At 35.2% G+C, this 24,891-nt stretch overlaps 1 protein-coding gene across 1 annotated transcript in view; it reads right to left on the reverse strand.

The window, feature by feature from the left end:
- ACOXL (acyl-CoA oxidase like) overlaps positions 1 to 24,891 on the reverse strand; it is a gene marked incomplete in the record, with an annotated part of 142,133 nt that overhangs the window by 40,760 nt on the left and 76,482 nt on the right. The window contains 2 exon segments of the mRNA XM_072409461.1: positions 4,949 to 5,102; positions 7,538 to 7,654. Of these exon segments, the coding sequence (XP_072265562.1) occupies positions 4,949 to 5,102; positions 7,538 to 7,654 (271 nt within the window).

Genomic DNA, 24,891 nt, shown 5'->3' on the forward strand with positions numbered 1-24,891 from the left:
CATGGGCAGGTAAATGTATGAGAATTTTTATTTACTTACAGTTTAGCTTTGATGAGATTTTAAAAGTAATTTCTATTAATGCCTAAAGCTGCAGCCAATCCTGCAAAAAGGGACACTCTCTGTTCCAATGTAAAAACAACCATTTTCCAAATTGTGCTCCTGTATAGCAACTCTGTCACATGAGCTTCTGATGAACACTACAAATGGATGTTTTAACAGAAGTGGATGTTTTAACTATGACGTTTGCTCACCATGAACCCTGGCCTAATAAATGACATGCAACTAACCCTGTACTGCATGGCAAAAGTCTCTTTACATTTCACAAGGGACTTTTTTTAAAGGCTATAGTTTACCATATACATTAAACCTTAAGTGTCATTCACTTAAGGTTTAATTCATTATTAGGCAATGATAACCCAGTTTCCTTACCCTGCTCTGCATATTTTCTCTCACCTTGGCATGTTAACTGAAACTGAACTGTTAAAACTCTGTACATCGTAAATGTAATTTCTTTTACATTATTAATTATACTACTTATTGTTTATTTATATACACACCATCAGTTTCTACTTTTTTTTGCTTTTATTATTACTATTATACAGAATTTATTAGGTGTCATTATATTACACAGCACTGTAAATTAAACAGGGGTTGTAAAAGAAAACTACAGACAGTGGCGCAAGAGGAGAGGACCCTGCCCCAAAGAGCTTACAATCTATGAGGTGGGGGAAGTATCACACAATTGAGGATTTCATACAGTGATATTTAAACCATAAATGTTTCGAATGTATTCCCCCCAGCAGTATCACAAGGATGATTGTGAGCAGTATTCTACCACATCCTGATATTATACCTGCATCATATCCTACATATGGAACATATTCTATCTATGCCTCTGGGGGTGCCAAACAATAGTTTTACCACCTACAACTCTGCCAATATTATCTGCATTAGGAAATTAGGAAAAAAGAAGCAAGCTTGGTCAAGAATAACCTGTATTTTTGGCTATACCTCTTATAAATACTTTATTACATTGTTTAATATTATTATCAAATTAAATATAAGTGTGTTGATGACAGTAGTCATTATTTCAAAGTATTTAATAACTACTCTTTCTCTACACCTATATCTACACTTATGTATAAAACACACTCTGTGAAACAGCTTGATTTCATCTAGCGGCTAATGAGGATTAAAAATGACAGAGGCCTGCACTATTCTGTAATCTGAGCAGAGTCTCACAGCGTTTCTTGAACTGTTTGTGTTGGCTGGGTCTTTATGCTCACATCTGTTTGTAAGATGTCCTAGTTCTGCAAAACCCGAGCATAATCATATAATCATGTGCAGAACTATATTTTTACGTCACACAATGGACAGAAATCTATTTTGGTTTGGTTTGCATGTTGTTAACTATGGAAAAGGCAAGCATACTGGTTCTCATTATTTTTCTATATCTTTTAAGGAATTGTTCTTACTGAGCATTACAACTGTATCAAAGTATCAGTATATAATAAATTATTATATATTATTCTTTGTACAATATGTTGATCTTACAATTGGTTGCTGCCTGGAGAATTCAAACAATAAGTAGATTCAAGACTAACATTTTATATCATCTTCAGGCTGACTAAAGAACATTAAAAGTATTTCTACTGAATCCCGAAGAAGCTTCTATGCAAATTCAGACTTTCTAATATTGGCATACATCTAGGAAAACCACTCACCTGTCAGTGAGACATAGTTCCGTCAATTTTTGGGTTCTGAAAAAGGGATGCCTACTCTCCCTATACCTCATAATGTGTAAGACTTATATACACTCAATTTGCTACATTTGTTGGAGACAAAAGGGTTGATTTACTAAACACATATAGGGGTTCACTTAGAAAAGGTAATTATCCTCTGCATAGAAGTCACAATATGGTGACATCCACTTAGCCAAAAATATGCAGGGAAATCTAAAAATAAAAAGATTTTGGCTTTCACCTGATATGTCAGCAGAGCTTTAAGCCATTCACTAAGCTAAGAGAAATATTCTCTGCAAAAGAATAATTCTTGTTCAAAATTAGCTAAATTAGTAAATAAGCTCCAAAGTAAAGGCCTAAAAGTCTTGGCAGCATCTGTGTACCTGTCAAAGTAGGTTTTAGCAAGGGTTCATCTGTTATTTGATCAAGTTATTTGATAAGTGAGAAAAAGGGTTTTAATAGGCTAGAAAAGTTTATTTATGAGGAAGGAGAAATTCCCAGTTTGTTAATTTATAAGAAAAGACAAGTTTGGGACCACATAAAGAGGATTAAATACCTAAAACTATGCAGGGAAAATAAATCTTGTCTTGGAAAATCTCCCAAACAAAAAAAAGGACAAGGAGTTAGTCTACCTTTGAAGTGTTGTCATAAAATAATATGAATGGCTAATACATAGAAAACATTACATACAGGGCAAAAGTGAAGCAATACATTTTCTTACTTGAGAAAGGGTAAAGAAGAATGTTACAAAATACATGTAAGCAGGTCATATGTAATGATCTTAGGGAGGTTTACCTACAAGTAGTGAATAGAGCAATTTGAGAATTACTTAAGGTGGACAGGTGATAAATACCGTACCTGTGCTAAGTGTAAGCTCCCAAACCCATATCTGAAAAATATGCTTTATATGTGTATAACATTTCTGGAAATTATGTGTTTACCCTTTCCCTATAAAAAAAACTAAATAGAGAGTTGATAATCCCAATTAGTAATTTCCTATTAAATGCCAATTTTAGTTGTATTGAAGGAACTGCTTAAAAGATGGTAAGGAATGCCTCACAAGTCAAAAGTATTAGGCATCAGAAGTCAACGGTTTTAATTATAGAATTTTAGGCTGTCTCAGGAAATAGTAAGCAGGTTAGGTATTGAAGTGTACAGATACATTTCCAGTGTTTCTTTTAACTCTCAGGTTGTCCTTGTCACTTTGTTTTATTTTGTGTTAATCTGTTAATTTGTGTTTTTTTTTCCACTGCAGTAAGGAATTTCCCCTTTTTCTCAGAGGCAACATAACAGGCATATGACTGTATTAGGTGACTGTTGCTCTGTCATAAACCAAAAGAATTCAAATTCTATTTTTAATGGATTGCAGGAAAAAAAGGGTTCCTTTATTGTAAACTTCTGTTCATGTAGAACCCGCTAATCTTAGATAACTATTTAGAAATTAGGACAGTGGTTGAATTCTACTTACAGGCTGTTATATAAAGCTTGGTTCTTGTATTTATTATTAAATATGTACAATACCTTATGTTAAACTCTTTATTTTATACTGAAAAATGTCAAAGCTTAAGACACCAAAATGAAAATAATCCATCTTATTTCCACAAGCGCACACTGGAGGTTTTGTAATAATATTCTGTGTGATGAATATGAGGCTTATTGTGGCTGAACACCACTCGGGACAGTTTTGTGGTTCTATTTTTCATAGTCTGTGCTGACATTCTAAGAAATTTTAGACATGTTTATGGATTTTAATTGGTTGTAATAGCAAGAACACATTGACATAGTTTACAGAGTGCAATGTGAATGCTCAAGTAGGTTAAAAGCTGTTTGAGGACACTGATCAATGTCTTTAAACATCCTCTTTTCACTGCCTAAAACATAATAAAATTTTCACACTTTTACAGAAGTGTCAAGATGCATAAGCTAAAGAAGATATCAATCATTTGTCTTCAAAGCCAACAACAATGAAGAAAATGTCCTATTTAAAAAGTCTTACACAGTGGTAGTACAGGACTATGGAAGTAGGTAAACAGGAAGCTGACAAAAATACCTAAATATACCTACATAGAAGGTGCTTATTTATATTATCAGTATTGCATATATTATTATGACCCTTATATTATAAACTGTAATTGTAATTGTGTAAATGTTTACATTTTGAAAGCTGCTATGTAGCGACTGCAGCTATAGCTAGAAAGAATTCTATAACTATGAGTACAGTATCTGTGGATGAACTCTCAGTGAACTGATGATTCACAGAATTTTACAATGTGAAAAGATAATTATAATTTGATCCTAATCTTTATGTGAAAAAGATGATAAAACACACCTAAAATTATGTATGATCAGAGAAAGGTTATTGTAAATGTGGGGAGTAGATATTCTAGAAAACAGAACATGAAAATCCATATCCGCAATGTGTTTCCACGAGGTCTGTGATCATCCGGATTGTAAAACAAAACAGGCATTTTATATATATATATATATATATATATATATTTACACATATATATACACACACACACACACACATTTTTTGTACAAAATTAAAGTATAAAGTATATAAGTATGGTATAGTTTAAAGTTTAAATAATGATTCCTCCTAAAGTAGAACTAAAGTCTGGGCATGCAAACTGATGATGGACTTGGATAAGGTAGAAGTGATAGAGTGGGAAGTGTGTTGCCCAGAAAAAGGCCACCATCTTTTTTAGTCTTTCTTGGCCTCTCTGCTTCCTGCTGATGGGATAGAATAAAAACAGTGGGAAGTGACATCACAAAATGTCAGATTAAGATGGTGATGAAACAACTCTGTATCTGCCACTTTTACAGCAATCTGAGTGTCCCAATGTACACAGGGAGGTGACAAAGTCTATAACTGCTGTGTAAGACAGCTAGAACAGATTAGGTCACTAAACATCATTCAGTTTGGGAAAAACAACCTATATATTATACTCTATTTTACAACCTTGCTGTAAGGCAGGATCAGAATCTTGAACATTACTGTACAGCCGATCAACCAGTCAGAATGATTGTTGTTTGATAGGTGATGCTACACAGAGCTGCCTCAGTCAAACAAGTGGTTTCCAAATTTTCCTAAACTTTTGATTAATTCACAAATATATATGATCATATGAAGAGTCAATGATTTGCCCTTTAATTTAAACAAGTGAATGTGAATACAATGCTTGGGATGCTTCAAAACTCACCATTCCTCCAGTACACTCCCGACAGTCTTGTAGACATGACAAATTCTCCCATGTGCTATACGCCTTTAGACCAGCAACAAGTGCTTGTAAAGGGCGATTATTTACCAAGTCTCTATTATGATAAACATCTTCATCAAGCATTTCTCCAGCATACCTATGAAATAAAATGGTAGGTAAATAAACAGTGTTTACAAAGAGCCTAACAGTTCCATTTCCTACAATTCACATACCCAACCCCAAAATCACATTACTGGTGATAATCATAAAAAGCCTTTACCAAAAATTTAGGTTTAGTTAACATTGTGGAAGTGGAGAAAACAGGTTACAGCATCCTCATGGAAAAACAGGGACAGTTGAAAGTGGCTAATGACCACCCACTGACCACCTTTCAGAACCACCCGGATGCACATTCAAGTGTGAAGACTTTTGCCTTCACTTACAGTGGCTAAATGAGGAATCAGGAGAGGGACAGGAAAATGCTATCCATGATGATCCTTTTCCAAAACCTGTACCAATTTACAAATGTTTGCATTAAATACATTAATATTTAACATTTCTGATATACATGTATTTTTTTAGCCATGTACTTTATCATGTATTTATTAGCTGTGAATGTTGTGAATGTGACTCTTTACTTTTCCTAAGCAATGTAATCAATAGCTTATGCTACAGCTCTGTTGAAGGCCATCTTCTTTCAAAAGTAATATTTCAGTGTTTTGTGTGCACAAATAGTTTAAACATCCTCTACCAAAAGCATAGTGTTTATACCATCCTCTACCAACTTAGTGTTTATATCAATAATTTTTAGTTGGATTTCCTAGTTACATTTTCTAAGATTTGGTGAATCAGCCAAGGGGTATGGCACCATTATTTGTAATAGCCTTGTTCATTATGAGTTGAATAAAAGGTGAATTCAACTATTATGTGTCCAACCCACTAATATAACAGTATCCCAAAAAGATATTTACGTTGTTATAAATTATAATATAGACATTAGTACAACAAGTTATATGAACTGACACAAGTATCGTACATTAAATTCAGGTGTTTGATATTGTTATACATTCTGCAGTAATGGTTTTCCACAGAGCATAATAATTTATGTGACTGTAAAGTACAACTGCATGTAATTATTTTTCTTTTTAGTTCTAGATAGAGCAAAAAAAAAATTACAACCAGATTTTTTTACCTTCACTTCTCCCAGTGACAACACAGTTCCACCCATCGAAAAATAAAAGATTATTGGCTAGAGTTTCACTTAAAGTTACTATTGTTCATCTTGTTGATACTGTATATCGATATAATTTTTTCCAGCTGTCTGCAAATGTGTTACATATTAACACTTTATCAATCACTACCTAATATTTTTACTTTGTAGTGTCATACATTTCCATGGATTTTGTTATTTTGTAACAGCAAAACCACAATGACACATTCCAATCTAAAATTCTTAATACAATTACTTGGTTTGCATATCAGTAAATTTTGTTTAAGCACATCCGTTTCAGAATTACATTCCTGACAAGCAAGTAAAACTGGAGAAATGCCATTGATTTTATAGGGATTAGCCTTAGTACAATAAAAGCTGTTGTAACTATTCAAACTGACCATTCCTATGTAAAATATAATTGTTATTAGTGATGTGGGGATTGCCAAGAATGAGATGACTCTTTTTTGATGCACTATGTTGTTTCTAGTTCATCCGTTAAGAGACAGGAAATTTTGGAGGGGATATCCCATAACTGGATTCCCAATGATATGCAGAAGGCCAGCATGTGATTCAATTTGTCCACAACCACAGAAAACTCGTGTCAGTTCCCAGTACAACTGAACTTTAAAATAAACCTTCTTCAGAGAGATATGGAAACTACCATTGGTATATCTCATTCTGCAAATGCTAGTTTCATGGCTGTTTTTGCATGTGTTTGAACGTCTGGGTCTTTGCTGAAATAATCATGCTAAAACTGATGACTCTTCTTCCCTGGTAAAGATATATCCACCTCAGCGTATAAGCCTGACAACTAGCATATACAGAAGAGCATCAATGGCTGCTCTAATGAGTCTCAAGAAGGGTTTTCTTTAAAAAAAGAAAAATGAGCACTCTGCACTACCACACTGAACTGATGACCCTAAAGTGAAAATGTTTCTTTTTAATTCTGCCTTGTGAAGAGTTATAAGACTTGCACTCCAAAGCCACATAGTTAAGTGCTCCCAACTGCCCTTATTCAATTACCATGCAACTACAGAATTGACAGCTGGTTTGTCATGCAGCTAAGGTCCAATTCTTGTTCCAGAGGAGGAAAAGCAGCCACATGGCCAGGGGCAAATTGTTGTTTTCAGAAATTGCACCATGATTGGCTGCAACTGTAATCGCAGCCGCATGGAAATATGTGTACAAAATGATTCCTAATTGAGCACATTCATATTCTAAGGCTGAGTGTGAAAAAACTGCAGATGGCAAGGGAACGGGACAAGAGAAAACTATCTACAAAATATGAAGTGGTAGGACTGGAGACCAGCTATAAGTTGTTTAATGGCAAACAAATGTGGTGATAAAAGTACACAAGGCCTCATACAATTCTTTAATACCTGCTGGTAAATGTCAGTGCCAATGCCGTAGCCAAATGTGGCATCAATCGTAGGTGCTGGGTTTGATGTTCAATTATTTTCACTTCCTCTTTGTCTTTCGGACCAAACTGCCTCCGACTGAAAAACAAAACATATTAAGGGTACATGAGTATAACAAGAAAACAATATTTGCAAGGCACTAGGACTTTCAGCAAATTACCAGAGCGAATCGGGAGTAATGAAAAGGTTAGTATATGGAAGAAGGGTCAAGAAATATGTGACCATTTTAATATGCTCTGTCTATAAGGGCCATACTAACAAACAGAAAGTTCATGTTCAAGGAGTCTAAAAAGCTTTAAAGCACCTAGGTGAAAGTGATACCACTATTCTTCTGGTGAGATCCTACAGATTGCACATTTTATCAGACTAATCTTTTTTATTATGTTTTTTTAAATTATAGGGCAATACATAGGTAGAATGTAGTTAATTATCTTTGGATCTATGGCTGCCAGAACAATATTACCTTTATGTGTTTCTAAAGAGACAATTTATTTTGAAGACTGCATTAAAAAGGAATAATTGCTAGTTTAGATAGAATGTGACCTGGGGCTGTATTTCCAAGGCAATCCTACAGGATATGGTCTAGACTGAAGTTTTAACCTTGTAACTTGTATTTATTCTCCTATTAACTTTGGATTTTAATGTGTCATTAACTGAAGATGGCTTTTTTAGGCATTTATTTGGTGGTAGATTGTATTGTTAATTCCCAAGTCACAAAATTCTGCTGTGACAGCTACAATGATCTAAATGGTTAGTTTATTAAGGTCCGGAACTTCATGTTTCTATTGTGCATGTACTGTGATTATAGACTGTGGGCATGACACAGCAGAATGTGGAAGATAATGTTTAATAGTAAGCAGCTACAAATGTGTGAGAGAGAAAAGGGATGATGTGCCCTAAAAAAGACACAAGTTTGTAAAGCCGAATACCAAGCATACAGCTAAATACAGAACTGAACTCTTAAACTGGTAAATAACTTCTATTTCCATCTATTCAGTCTGCCTCTGTCTTTAAGCTTATTTAATATTTGGCTTTATTACTGAAAACACATATTTGGAGTGGAGAATGTAAATAGTAACTTATAGCACAAACTTTTTTACATTTGGATAAACCCTCTGTTTCCCTTCTAGGAAAATTTCAGAACAGTGTTCATAACCACATTTTTGGTGACATTGGTGGCATAACCACAGTGGTTTTCAGCATTTTCTCTGCACAGTGAAACATGTATACAATTGTAAAGATTATCTGTGCAGTTGGATTATTGAATTGGTTAGAATGTGTGCAAAATAAACCACCTGACCCCAGTTACACTTACATTGCCAGCAATAAAGTGCCTTTCCTGCCTCTGCTGCAGCTGACAATGGAAAACAGTAATTCATTCACAGTTCTGGAACCTACTAATTGGCTTTCAGACTTGTGCACAGTCCATGGGAGGAAATCACATGCTCCCCAATCTAGAAACACCAGATTTCTTTATCCAGTGACAGCAGAGATAAGAGAAGCATGACATAGCTTTAGAAGTTAATGAATGTCTAGAATCCATAAAGCTGCTTTGTTTGTGATTAACTCACAGTGAGGATTTTATACAATAACTGACATGATACTGCCTAATAATATGTACAGACAAACATCTGTCCTAACTGCACTTATTAAAATAATGTACCTGTTCCGACTTACATACAAATTCAACTTAATACCAAACCTACAGTCCCTATCTCGTATGTAACCCGAGGACTACCTGTATTTTTTTCTAAAATTACTAGTTACTTGGCTGTCATGTTAATTTAGTGGATTTAAAATTTCTGAGCAAATATAGTAACATCTACTAGAATGGCAAATATTCTTCTAAATTTTTTGTTAAGTGTGAGATAACAAAGGATTAAAGCTCATTGGTCTACATATCAAGGTGGAGTTTAAAGTTAACAAACACTCGTGGGAACATACAAAAGAGCTAAGGTTGCACTTATATACATTATTTTGCAATGTTAGCAGTGCCAGAACAATAATTTAAATTCTGTAAAAATATAAGGCTAAGATGCATGAGTTTAGAAATGAGGTAAGTATACAATATTTATGAATTAGATTCAGTGAATCCTTTAAATGTGCAGGTATCACGAAACCTCATGAAGGCTCCCCCACACATCCTTATAATGGGCAAATTGCTTTATACTATGTCTTGCAGGTTTCTATAAAATAAATCTCATAGTATGGTAACTTATGTGTCCTCTGAAAGTATAAATTAGAATGTTAGATAGTTATGTTCAGTGATTTTTATTTAGATGGGCAATAGCCCTGACAAAAGTAAAACAAATTAATAAAAGAACTATGCATTATAAGAGTGGTTGACTATTACTAGATTATTATCACCAAAACCAATTTATGGTGCTTTACCACAACCCTCAGTCGTTTTATATCAAAGTGAAATTTCAGCAAAAATATTTGGAACATCTGTTGGGTTTTTATTTCTGTCATTTTTGGCACTGAGATAAGTACTGAAGATGAGGCAAACACAAGTCAGCAGATTCCTATTGACTACATTGGATTTACAGAGAATTATGGACACAGTAACAAGGCTGTGTTTGAGCTGCTTTTCATTTCTTGGGATGTGGCATGTCCTGCTGAGATAAGTTTGAATTGTAGGTGATAAGGTAAAATGCAGCATTTTATTGCCAAGCTATGTGTTCTATTGAAAAAAGGTGTTTGACATGAGAACTAAACCTAGTTTGTTTTTCAGAAGCCTCATAATGCAAGTGCCCTCAAGGTTTCTTTTGGTTGGTCCACTGACCTATGTTTCAGATTTACCAGTTGATGGGATGTCTTAACATCTGAATAAAAATATTATTTTTACATTTACAGCAGTAGTGTTCTGCCTAGTGTTGTAGTGATTCCCTCCCTTTATACCTTTTCTTGATTTCCTTTCATCTACCCTTCATCTACCCTTAGACCCGTGACTCCTCGCTCAAAGCTGAAAACTAAAAGTAGTCTTTAAAATATTCTGTGAACCTCTGTATACCTCTTTCCCTGGTTGAATTATTTGTTTTTTCCTTACTCCTAATCTACAAATATGATAATTTTGTGAGCAACAACATCTGTTTTTTTTTTTTAACATAGGTCACTAATAGCAGGTGCCTTTGCACATATTTGCACATACCTACCTATGTTCTGAAAACTTCTTGTTAGCACCCTGAAAGCTCAAATACTTACCCGAGCTCTGCATCAAAGCTCTAGCATTCTCTTTTCCTGCATTCCATAATGTTCATGACACTCTACATTGCTAATTGCCCAACTAAACCAAAACAGAACTCTTATATCAACCAAGTAACCAAGTGGTTTTCCATTTTCGCTCATCCCTGAATTAAGCCAATGGAAGGGTCAATCAGAACTAACCATGAGTGTGTTTTACCATGTGTGTTTTAACCATGAGTGTTACCATGAGAAGTGTTTGTGTGTGTGTGTGTGTGTGTGTATATAAAAGCAGTACATTGTTTTTCATGAAAATTCATTTCACAGTATAATATAAAAGTATGAGTACAATAAAGTTTGAAACACAAAATCATGTAAAAACAATCATCTGAATAAATTAAAAAATCTATATATTTGCTAAAAAAATTTAAATTTAAAAAAAAATACACATTATACTCATACTAATATATATACTGTAAAATAAATGTTCTTGAAAACAATCACATAAAAATCCAATGTATTGCATTCAATACAGGTATGTTGTATTGAATGCAATACAAATGGATTTTGAATTTCCCGCCCCGCCGGCAACGTACACACGCACCGACGTCACCGGGAACGCTTCGGATGCAAAAGGAGGAAGAAAACAGAGATCGCGGCGATGGACGGCGCGGGACGCCGGCAGATCAGGTAAGCCCTCTATTTACTAACATTCCCATAGGTTTACCTACCCCGAGTGTGACTCGGGGTTACCACTTTAAGAAACTTTTTTCTACCCCAAGTCACACTTGGGGAACCTCTAGGGAGGTTAATGCACATCCCAATGTCTATGCAGTTCTAGGCCGTTTACAAATGCCTGACACAGATAGCCCCTTTGCAGTAGACTATAATTTTGTAAATTGGTATGAATTTTCAATGTTGCAGTCTAATCACCTGTGGAGAGGAAAATGAGAATTAAGAGAATGTGAATGTGTTTAGTGAAAGGTCTACTTTAAACCCTCTAAAAATTCAGGAAGAAAAGTGCATATACCCTGGGATATTTATGGATTCTTCCTGCTGGAATCCATTTTTGCAATATTTCATATATAGCTTTAATGTTATCTTGACAATCTTTTTTTTATTAAAAATGGTATTTAAAAAAAGGTTGCCTCAATTAATAAGCATTTGTGTAAACATATCTCTGGCATAGGCTCTTGTGTTTTCTTAGTGACCAGTAAACAGTAACAAGGCTTTAGACCAAATGACATTACCTCATTCAACTATCACCTTGAGGTCCATTACCTCTAAAGAACTACACAGTGTTTATTGATCTTGTATCGTGGTGACAGGGGCAAAGCAGGAAAACAAGAAACTGTGAGCATTTACATAACACTGTTTGAGCCAAAGAGGATTTAACTTGACCACTGAAGACATTTACAGTACAAGCACATCACATCCTGTTTTAAGACCTAGATTAAAGTTATGCATGCTTATTATTGAAACTTAAGATAGTAGTGTATAAAACTGGACATGCTATTCAACACTTTAAAGAGGAACTCCATCCACTTTTGTTATGCACCCCTTGTTAGGCAGGAAGGTTTATCTTACTGATCCTTGGGGCTCTCCCCTACTTACTGGACAGAGTTGACGATACTTCTCTGTTCAATCAACAAGCTGGAGGAGAGAAACTGGAAGGTGCAAAGCTTAACCAGGAACATTAATTGTCTGTTTAGGACCTATTTGTGTTAACCTGTTTGGCTTTGCAGTGCAGAATATGTTTGTAAATGACTACACTGACTGTACAGAATTACATATACAATTTTACTTGGTGCATGACATTCTCAGCATGTTTTTGGCACATGTTCTATCCAAGGGCTAAACTGCCAATGTAGCCCATTTGTAAACCACTCAGTTCAGCAAGCATACCAACTACTGCCTGTATTACAGATAGCCACTAAATTGAAAATCTGCAAATATGAAAAAACTAGCACATATAAAAGTCACATAAAAATTACTTAGTGATCAACTGCAAATCAATGTACCCAAAAAAGCAACCTGTAAAGGAAGATGATTAACCCTCTTTTGTCCTTTGCTTGTCCCTAGGAGAGGAAAAATCCAAGGAACATACTGTAGGATAGACAAATATTCATTATGCTCTTTTGCAGGCTGCTTTTTGGGTATGTTTATATTGCTGTGCGCATTATTCATAGTCATTCTATCTAAAGTTTATTTCTCTTTTGCCGGAAAACTGAACTGAACTTTTTTCCCTTCAATGTGGCTATTAAGGACAAACAGATTTTAGCATATTTTATAAACGTGAAGGCAAAAGCAATATAAAGATGTAAAAGCACATGTGGGTGGGAATCCCTAAAATTTGAAGTTGACATATATATGACAATGTCACTGTTTCTCAAAATGTATAAGAATCTAACGGTTGTTTTTACTTTAAATTAAATTTCACTTTGATGTGCACTGGCTTTTTACAATGACTTAAAAGTTCACTTAAACTGAAAACTACTATAGTTCCCTTTTATGATTAAACATGTTTTTCACATCTTTAGTATAATGCACACAAGGTTTGGGGAAGCTTTGTCTTTGTTTACTGCATTTAATTTAATGTCTAACCTTTAATGGAAAAATGTCATGTAAAACTTTAGTGGTCTATTAGAATTTTATTTGAATGACAGGTGTTACTGCAACGCTTACCCAACAGCCCCCTTTAAATGAAAAGGTTATAAAATTCCAATGACTGGCAGATGCCATAATTTAATACGTCTCCGAGTACTGAGCAGACAAGATAAGCCACCACAACTCATCTGCTCTGTGACGTTTCAGACAAGAATAGAGATTTTCTCCTCCTCACAATTCATTTCCTCCAGATAAGCCAACATAGTTGAGATGCATTTCAAAAAGCCAAGAGCTGGCAGTGCAATGCCACATAACATTTTCTGACAACTTCTAAATAAAACAGACTAAGAAGTAAGGGTTCAAAATGAATGTCAACACTAAGGTAAATACTAGTCATACTTACATAAAGGAACTTCTAATACCATTCACAAATAGGAAGATACGCCTGTGCCAAACTTATCTCACATTGTATTTATATATGCTAAAAAGTTAAAATGTGTCTTTGATTATCAGCTATTTTAGATGACAGAAGATGCAAAACTTTTTATAGCCATATGTTGTTGGTTAACTAAAGTCTCACTTGCAGTTTTCACTTTTGCCAGCCCATGGAGGGTAGTCATGAAATGCAAGGGGTCCATGTGTACAGATGCTAATGTGGTATGCCCCCACATTCTCTGATTACATGTACTGTATATACCATGTAGTATGCATTGCTTAGTGGTAACATCATATGTTGCAGAACACTTGCCAGTGCATAGATTACCTTTCTGTAGCCAGCTAGGTAAATAATTATTATGTGTTTTCATTAAAAAAAAAAAGTCAGCAAACTGCACTACATGCCATTTACTAGATAGATACAGTTAATTATAAATAGTAACTGCATAACTGGACGAAAGAGAATAGCTAAGTCTCTGGCACAGATAACCATGCCCAGACACTATATATGCAAAGTGGTGTCATGAAAAAAAAAAGGTCATGTGATCCCAAAGAGAAAAGATTTGTACACATGTTATATGATTGTCTCCCAATCTTTGACTATTGGGCCCTCAACCATCTAAAAGACTGGCCCTTTGTTTAAAAAGCTAAGGACCCATTATTCAAACTGTGAAAAACATGCTGTCAGTATGGCCTAACTACTAATCTGGAAAAAATAGTGTACCCCATTAAACTGGAAAAAATGAAATGTGAATTGGTGTCTAACAGTAATTGGTCAGTATATAACTGGCCTATAAGGGGTTTAAGATGTCAGTAGGAACACTCTGAAAAACAAGAATACACTAATAATCAAACCCTAACTTTTTCTAAGAAAGTTGAATTCTTCCTTAGAGAAGACTGAGCCCACTTGTCAGTATGAGCAAACACTAGGGAGCTGCAAGAATTGGTGGAACAACCCAGACTTTTTTTTAAGTAATGATGTGCAAATATCAAAGGACTATAGGTCCAAAGGTGTTCAATAAGATAATGAAAGATTTGTCCTGGAACCTTAGAATGTCACTTTATAGGTGTAGAAAGGAGTAGCCATTTAAAGTCTACAGGAAATCTATCAAGTAGACTATTGACAAAATTATACTCATATCTAATGTATATTCAAAAACAAATAAATGGGTTGTCTCAATGTGATACAAATAAAAGGGCCACAAAACTCTGCATTAAAGTCAATGGGCCCCAAAGGATTTTAGTGTATTTGTAGCATCTGTATCTATAATCTTGGCAGACCATTTAAAACGTTCTGTATAGATCTCTACCATTCATCTATATAAAACCTGTTCTTTTTTTAATATTTACTTCTTATAGAACTCTATAGTTAACTATTTTTTTTAAAAAAAAGAAGTTGAGGGGCAACTGGAAAACATGTAAAATTAAGCCTGAATCTCCACCTGCTGGCTACATATGAGAACATGTAATATTCAAATAGTATTTCATCTTTACCTATAAAAAACTAAATGTATTTTTTGAATGAGACATTTAAACCCTGACTAAAAGAATTATTTGCCTAACTACTTTATGGTCCCTAGATTTAATTATTGGACACAAATTCACATAATAAATACCCATATCAAATTTTGATTTATTAAAGTCAAAAGCCATGTGTGATAATTTTTTTTTTTTTGCTTTATTGAATATGCCTTACTCAGATCAGTATGCCAACTCAAAATGAACAATTTACAATAAATATAGGAATGGCAGTATGATTCACAATGCCAGTGAACCAAGCATGCTCTTTATGTAGTGCATATTAGCATATTATATTTTTGTATTACTTGAACTAGAGCTTTTCCCAGTATACGTGTGACGCAGATGTGGCCAATTTCTTCTTCCTGACAGGAAGATACAAATGAGTCAGGGGAAGGATTATATAAACCAACCATAAGGTGCCTAAACCACCATTATAGAGAAAAAAGAAATTAGTAATCATGCCTTTGATCTTTAGCTCCTTTTAAAAGTGCTGGGATGACAGTTATAAGAAATATACTAGGAGTAACCATAGCCTATTTACAGCTTCTCATAAGAAACTTCCTGAGAACTCTTGTACTGATGACATCTTAAAGGAAACTTGTACTGAGAGAATATGAAGGCCACCTTTCCCACCTTCTCCTTCTGATAATGTTAGCTATCTGCTTTCCATATTGATCTGATTGTTTTAATAACTTCTAGGGCACAAAACTAGTCAAGTCAGCTTTACCCACTGATACTTATACTGACTTTCATTGAGACAAGGAAAAAGTATTTGTAGAGGGCAACAATGGCAACATTTAAAAAAACGTGGCCCAAAATTAAAACCGCACTATAGGCAGATAAAAATGCCAAGAAAATAAATCAATAGGAGAACATCTTACAAGCTACTAGTGTAAGTACCAGAATTTAATTTGTGATTAACTTCTTCCCAAACCCTTAGACGCCAGATATGACAAGAAGTGGAAAAAGCAGCACAAGAAGGCAAAGTATGATGCAGCTCTTATGTGCAAACATGGAGCATGCTGACGAGAAAGGGAAAGCAGTCACAGAAAGATGATTATGAGATTATTAGATAAAAATACAAATGTTTTGTAATGTAGAACAGTTTATAGAGGTTATCTGCATGTCTTTGCATATATGCATATCTGCATCTACTTTAAGGAAGGCTTGTAGAAAAGAAGTGGGCTCTACAATTGGATTGCCACTTAGATGTATCTGTTTTATCAAAGGTCATACAAACATATATAAGAAAGCACTGCGCAAAGCATACAACAATCTATGAACATTTTAAGCCTAGTCATGCTGAGTATACAAGCATAATAGTCTAGTAGTAACCATTTCAGTATTACTAATATTTAATTACTAATTATATTATTAGTATTTTTTAGTAATACTGGCCACATGAATATTGATCGGATTGATCATTTAAAATTTTTGATTAAATCTAATATATCATTATTTTTTTTGTTTTGATATAGTATCAATTGAAAACTGACTTAATGGAGAATGTTGATTAATCCCATTGGTTTCAGTGAATGATTGCTGGAGAGATAATTTGTGAGACTTAACTTTGATCTATTTTCCCTATTGGAGGAGCATTTGGTGTTTTTTTAATTTCAAAAAATCAATTGGCATCAGCACAAAACAACTATTTCAATATATCAGTAGGTGCCTTTCAATCACATTTTGTTGGATTAATAGAGCTTTATTTAGTTTTCATGTTGTAATATTTTTTTTTAACATTGATTAAAAGATTGGAATAACTGGTTCATCAGGTGAAAGCATTACAATTTTATAAAGAATGTGCATCAGTACCAACCAATCAGCTATTTTGTTTACTGTATCAGTTGAGAAATGTTTGCTGATATTTTATCCTGGTCTTCATTTATTTTTTATCCTGGTCTTCATTTACTAAGTAATAATAATACTTGTTACAAAGAATATTTATAAATGCAAGGTATGCACTATATATTGATAAATTAAATGTATGTGTTCCGCAAAATTAAACACACAGTGACCATCTCTAGCAGCACGTGCAAATATTTGCTTAGTCCTATCCAAAAGCTTGCTCAAATAGACTGTTATATTACAGTGTGGTTATCACCTTACAGTTTTGTCACCTGGGAGAGATTTGAAGAAACTTATGACAGGCAATTATAGGCATCTATTAAAGACCTGAAAATGACTAAAGAGTGCTTTTCTAGTGTTACCGTTTTCTGGCATTATTATTATTATTATTATACAGGATTTATATAGCGCCAACATATTACGCAGCGCTGTACATTAAATAGGGATTGCAAATGACAGACTAATACAGACAGTGATACAGAGAGAGGACCCTGCCCCGAAGAGCTTACAATCTAGTAGGTGGGGGAATTTCACACACAATAGGATGGGAAATATGCAGTGGTGGGAAGTAGTGATGGTTTCAAATGACAGAAGAAGCCGGGTAGGCAAGTTTGAAAAAATGGGTTTTGAGTGCTCTTTTAAATGAGCAGAAAGTAGGAGCAAGCCGAATAGGATGAGGAAGACCATTCCAGAGAGTTGGAGCAGCTCTGGAGAAGTCTTGTATCCGCGCGTGTGATGAGGTTATGAATGAGGAAGTCATTAGTAGGTCATTGGAGGAGCGGAGAGAGCGGCAGGGGGAGTATTTTTTAACCATGTCAGAGATGTAAGTGGGACAATAACTGTGTAGGGATTTGAAGGCAAAGCACAGGAGCTTAAATTTGATTCTAAGGTGAAAAGGAAGCCAGTGGAGAGAACTACAAAGAGATGTAGCGGAAGAGGAGCGGAGGGAAGGATGGATGAGTCTGGCTGCAGCATTCATAATAGATTGTAGAGGAGAGAGTCGTGTTAGTGGAATACCAGAGAGAAGGATGTTACAGTAGTCCAGACGAGAAATGATAAGAGCATGTACAAGGAGTTTGGTGGTCTCAGGGGACAGGTAGGGGCGGATTTTGGAGATGTTGCGTAGGTGAAAGTGACAGGACCTGGAAATGTTCTGAATATGGGGGGTGAATGAGAGGGCCGAGTCAAAGGTGACACCAAGACAACGTGCCTGAGGGGAGGGACGAATAACAGTGTTAACAGTTAGATATATGTCAGGGGGGGATTTGGAATTTGAGGGGGGGATGATGATGAGTTCTGTTTTATCCAGGTTGAGTTTCAGGAATCGGTCAGACATCCATGATGAGATGGCTGATAGGCAGCATGAGACCTTATCCAGGACTGAGGGAGACAGGTCAGGGGTGGACAAATAAATTTGGGTGTCATCAGCATACAGATGGTACTGTATGCCAAAGGGGGATATGAGACTACCGAGAGAGGAGGTGTACAGAGAAAAGAGGACCGGTCCAAGGACTGATCCTTGGGGAACACCAACATGGAGGAGAGTGGGTGAGGAGGAGTTACCATTGAAAGAAACTTGAAAGGAGAGGTCAGACAGATAAGAAGCAAACCAAGAGAGAGCAGTGTCACAGATACCAATGGAGCGCATGATTTATATTAGAAGGGGATGATCAACAGTGTCAAAAGCAGAGGAAAGATCAAGGAGAAGGAGCAGGGAAAAGTTGCCTTGAGACTTAGCTCTGATGAGGTCATTGGCCACTTTAGTAAGGGCTGTTTCAGTGGAGTGGGCAGCTCTAAAACCAGACTGGAGGGGGTCAAGGAGAGAGTTGGTGTTCAGGTAATGGGTGAGTCTTTTGTAGACAAGGCGTTCAAGGAGTTTGGAGACATATGGGAGAAGGGAGATAGGACGGTAGTTGGAGGGCAAGGAGGGGTCCAGTGAGGGTTTCTTTAGGATAGGGAAAATTATGGCATGTTTAAAAGCTGAGGGGTATGTACCAGTAGAAAGGGAGAGATTGAATAGTTCGGAACTGAACATAGGAACTGAAGGGGTATAGGAAATGGAAACATGTCATAGTTTCGTAGTTCTTCCTCCTAAACTCTTTAAAAAGACCTACAAAATGTGTCTCAGGTCCGAGACAAAGCCACACTTGCAACACCTAGAAAAAAAGTTTTTTACTTGCTCTTTTAGGTTTCATAAGTGGGCTTTAGTGTTTATAAACATTTTTTAGAAAAAAGGCTAAGGCTACGTACACACGTGCAGTAATTGTCATTGGAAAGGATCTTTCATAATCCTTTCCAACGATAAACAAGTGCACAGTGCATGAACGAGTGCTGTACATACAGCACCGTTCTGCTCTATGGAGAGGGGAGAGGGGAAAATGACGGCGCCGCTCCCCTTCACTTGCATTATGATCGTTCATTGTCCGTGGATCCACCAGGGCGGTCGTTCAGACAACGGACGATGAGCACTATACACACATCAGATTTTCATTCGATATCAGCCCTGAGCCAATTATCAGACGAGAACCATCGCATGTGTGTATGTAGCCTAAGAAACTTTTATTATTGCTGCAAAACTGTTTCGGTAAACAAGCCCAAAGCAGACTACTCAGTTATTAAACTTTCTGTCATATGCAAACAGCTAAACCTTCATCCCTACCTATAATAATTTTACTGGCTTAAAATTTGAATCATGCTCCTATTTCTTTATACTTCTAATTTATCATCAAAGTTATCTGACAATACAGCAAGACTAAAATTTTTAGCAACTTTTTTCATTCACACTCAAGTCCAATTTCTTATCAGAAAAGGCCAATGATTGCATCTATATCTTCTTTTATACTAAATTAGATATATGCCACATAACACAAGTATAGTGATCAGATAACAAAAACACAAGTATATTCTATATATAAATAACTATATATCTTGACCATGTTGGCGACTGCTTTTGGCTTACTCATGGTAAACCGTGGTTGCTCTAACAAAATTGAATAGTCGTGCAGCTGACATTATTGATGTATAGTCTTTGTGAACATTACTTACTTCTAGAAGAAGTTTAAGTACATGACACCGTTATACTCAACTCAAAAACTGTAAACATTTAAATTGTTTGAATCTTTATGATAATATCTTGTTGGGTGAAGACATCTGATGAACCATGCAAAGTACTATGATCTCTTAAATAATGAAGCTACCTCAACACCTTGTTCTTGTTACAAACATCCTTTTTACACCACGTCTACTTAGAAAAGAATCATAGATGTGGCTAAGATTCTGCAAAAAGCAAAACTCAAATAGTAGACCCCTTTACCACGAAACTCCTGCATTAAATGAGTATCTTCACAATTATTGCAAACCCCACCACAAAGCCAATATCCTTTTAATATCCTTTGCTATATCTTTGACAATTCTACTTTACATATTTAAATACATAAAATTGACTAAGTTGGCTTACTGGTTCATTCTCTATGAATTCCTTCAGTCAATGAGTATGTTGTGGTCCTCCCATCTGTCACACATGTCTAGGGACATTTCAGTAAGATGGCATTTGCATTGGGCTCACCATCTTGGTTTTCTAGGAAGCTCATATAATCTATGTTCTAAAAAGGTAGATGACTGGTTTAAATTAAAACCAACCAACCTTGCTGATACTAAAAGAAAAAAAAAACAATCCTACAAACAAACCAAGTGCAATAATTGCTTGAAGGGTATATATATATATATATATATATATATATATATATATTTTTTAACTTGATTGTTCCCAAATATACAGGTACATTAAGCTATTTACACTATAGTCCCTTATAGCAACCCTTTCTGTACCTGAAGCCTCAAAGCAGTTACTAAAAGCCAAGACCTGTAAAAGAATTGCTTTGTTTACTGCCCTCAGCAGTCTGCACCAATTTACTATGCAGAACAGAAAATTACAATTGACGTTAAAAAAAAAAAATGATATATATATATATATATATATATATATATATATATATATAATTATTAATCTATTACACCTAGCACACTCTGAGCGTATTCCAAGTATGTTACTAGCTTACATGTACACAAGGCATTTGATTCCCTTTCCTGGGATTATCTATTTTATATCCTTCCCAAATGGGGTTTTCAACGGCAATTTATGGCCTGGATGTCTGCTTTGTACTCCTCCCCATCTGCTAGGACATGCTATGTCCTACTATTCGCTCCTTATTCCCAGGGCGGCAAGGTACAGGACAAGGGTTTGCTTTATCACCACTGCTTTTTATCTTAGCCCTAAAACCTCTAGCCCACTTAATCAGGTCTAACATTAACATTCACGGAATTACGATAGGGGGTGAGGAGTACAAACTGAACTGTTTTGCAGATGATGGTATGTTATTCATAACCCAACCTATGATCTCCCTGCCAAATTTAGTGGTAGTCCTAATGGATTTCGCTCAAGTGTCGGTAATAAATGAGGAAATATCTATGGCTATGAATCTCACGCTTCCTCCTTTCTACCCTTGCTGCCATACAGACTGCCTTCAAATTTTATTTGTCGGTACAGCACCTTGATTATCTAGGTATTAAACATACAGGGAAATATGACAAGCTATACTATGCAAATTTTAAACAGCTATTTGCCAAACTCAAGGAAGTGCTCTATAGATAATTTGCCACTCTCGTGGATTGGGAGATCTAATTCAGTTCAGATGACATTTCTACAGAAATTGTTATATTTGCTTAGGACGCTTTCTGTGACGGTTCTTGTTATAAGAACATTAGGTGTTATAGGGACTACAAGAAGTTGGTGACGTCTTTTGTATGGAACGGCAAAAAAAACGCGGATATCTCGGAAAACACTATTGGTTAATACAGTCAGGGGTGATGTCCCATTCCCCTTCTGCTTCCAATTCAAAAAAAAACCCATATTTATCCCGGGCTGGGAGTCACCAACTGCATTTAAATGAAGGTCCGAGCATAATTTTTTGAGAGTGCATTAACTGCTGCATAGATCAGGAATTATTAGCTGGGATACTATTCGTGTAAATCATGATGCCTCAGGTAAGGAATTTTAGGTACTTACACTAACGTCATTGGATTTCATCTCTAATCCAACACAAAGATTGTCCACTGCAATTGTAGGTGATAGAGCATATCTCTTTACGAAGTTGTTAACTTCTAAACTGATTTCTCTACTGTACAACAAGCTGTATGTATATACGTATTTTGGACTGCTAAGCAAGTGATAGCGAGTAATTCGAATAAACAGCTATTACCCTGATGAGGTAAAACTCAGAATAAATAATATGTTGATTAATGAGAAATTACCGAGCTCCCTCACAGATACACATCAGAAATTCCTATCTGTGTGGGAACCCTGGTTACAGTTTTCTGTGCCTTCCATACCCCAGATGTCTTTGAATAGCTGGTAAGATTAGGTAAAGGTGATAGTGTTTTCCGAGTTCTTGGACCTTTATTATTCTGTCAGATGCTAGAGGTACCACTATTGTACTTTATTGTTAATTTTATATTGACTGTTGTTTTCAGGGCAACTTTGCTTTGGTTAGGTGCATGAATGCCAATGCACCTTTTTTGTTATTATTTACAGTATTTTTTCTGTAATGCAAAAGCTGTGCTGAACATTTTCTATGTATAAAATTGTATAATTTTGTTGTTCTATGTATAAAATTGTACAGTGTATAACAGGAAACAGGAGCTGATTCTTTCAAGAACTGCTTTTGCCCAAAAAATTGTAATTTCACTACTATAAAAATATACATTAACATTAGGCTCATTTTCAACATTTCATAAATTAAAATTGCAGACCTAAGTCAACTGTAAAACCTTTAAACATAGTATTGATAGTAACTTATTTGGGGGAAAAAAAATACTTGTTTTTAATTTTTCCTTTTGATGTTAACAGTATGTTCAGTGGCTTTGCAATCAACTTCTTAAATGTCATATTCTCGAAATGTCTTTTAAATTTATTTCTTCAGTAAACTTCTACATTTGCCCACCCCCAGTGCAGACAAAGTAAGGAAATAGGTAAGATGTTTTAAATTGCAAAGTTGAATATTTAAGTTATAATTTCCCCAAAGATGTTACTATACCCTGATTTCATGTGTGCTCATCAATATTCAACGGAAATAAGTCAATAACAGAAAAGCTTATTCCTACACTAGATTTATTGGTTCTGAATACTTCACTCATTTATACACCCAAGGAAAGAGTACAGCGCATGTGATTACATTACCTTACAGAAAAAAAAATACAAAACCTATTCTTCTACACAAATTTGTGCTTCAAATGTTATCCTATATTGTCAATCAGCTATAAAAAAGTTTTTTAGAATTTAGAACTTCTTTTGAATCTATCACACGAGACATAGCTTCCATACCTATTCCAATGTTTTATATTCTGAACTGTTGCTCTTCCTTTAATACATTATTACCCATTAGAAAAAAGTAAACCTGTTATGAGAAAAACAAAGGCAAACATTACTGGGCATCTGAAAATGCATGTTGCAATGGCTTGCTTCAGTAGATTGCAGTGTAGATCTTCAGCTCCGATTTCCTTCCTACTTAAACATCTGCATACTTTTCAGTAATGAAGATAGTACTAAAGCCAATGATCAGAATAACAGCCAGGTAACTTTTCCAGGATGCAAATAATGTACCACTACAGATTTTATGTATGATAGGTTGCACATATCCTTTATCCTATATATTAAACTATATTGTTCGTGTCTACTTCTGTATATTGAGAAATGCTCACATGTTAAAGTCCACTTAGGTTGATGACATTATCTAAGTAAAAATACTCTATATTATTGCACCTGTGTTGCTCCTGCAGAGTGTGACAAATACGGAGATGTAATTTACAGGCTGATACTAGTGAAATGTTATAAAAAAAATGGCATATGTTTATATAAGAGATTCTCTTTGTTACACCACATACATTGCACCTGTTTGCACATCTGTTCTAGATGTTACGGAGAGATTGAGTTTACTCTGTATACTTCAAGGTCACACGAAGTTCAGGCTGTAAAATTTAAGTTTACTATACAGAATTAACAACCTCATGTCATGAATCTTAAGATACAGGTAAGTTAAAATTGCCAACAAACTTGAAGTATTAATTAATATCAAGAGCAGTAAAATACAAAGATCAAACACCAGAAAGGAACTGATATTATTTTAAGATGACTAAATAATGTCCCTCTACATTAGCTCTGACTGCTACCTTGGAGCTCCAGACACCACATACTGGTCAAAGGTTTCATGGGCAGAATTATTTACTCACTTATTGACCCTTTGTTTTATCCTTCAAAAAGAGGTGCCCTGGAAAAAATTTTGATGAAGCCTAGCTAGTTTTTTTGTTATTTTCAAATAAATAATGTGGACAGTTATGATTTGTGTAGGACAAATTTGAACTAGAGTATGAATGAAACAAACTGTACTGCAGCAGAGTAAGTCCTACCTAAACTAAAATATATCTATTCAGGTTTGATATATAAAGTTTATACTACAGGACACAAGTAGTAAACTTGCTGCATTTTTCTGGTTTATAATGGTCAGTATAGTTAATATTTGGTTATTATTATTATTACACAGTATTTATATAGCGCCGACATATTACGCAGCGCTGTAAGTCCATAGTGATTTCACTAGCTATAACTCAAAGGGGCTGACAATCTAATGTCCCTACCATTGTCATATGTCTTCAATACAGTCTAAGGT

The sequence above is a fragment of the Pyxicephalus adspersus genome, chromosome 4, assembly GCF_032062135.1.
Source record: "Pyxicephalus adspersus chromosome 4, UCB_Pads_2.0, whole genome shotgun sequence".
In the NCBI taxonomy this organism is placed as follows: domain Eukaryota; kingdom Metazoa; phylum Chordata; class Amphibia; order Anura; family Pyxicephalidae; genus Pyxicephalus; species Pyxicephalus adspersus.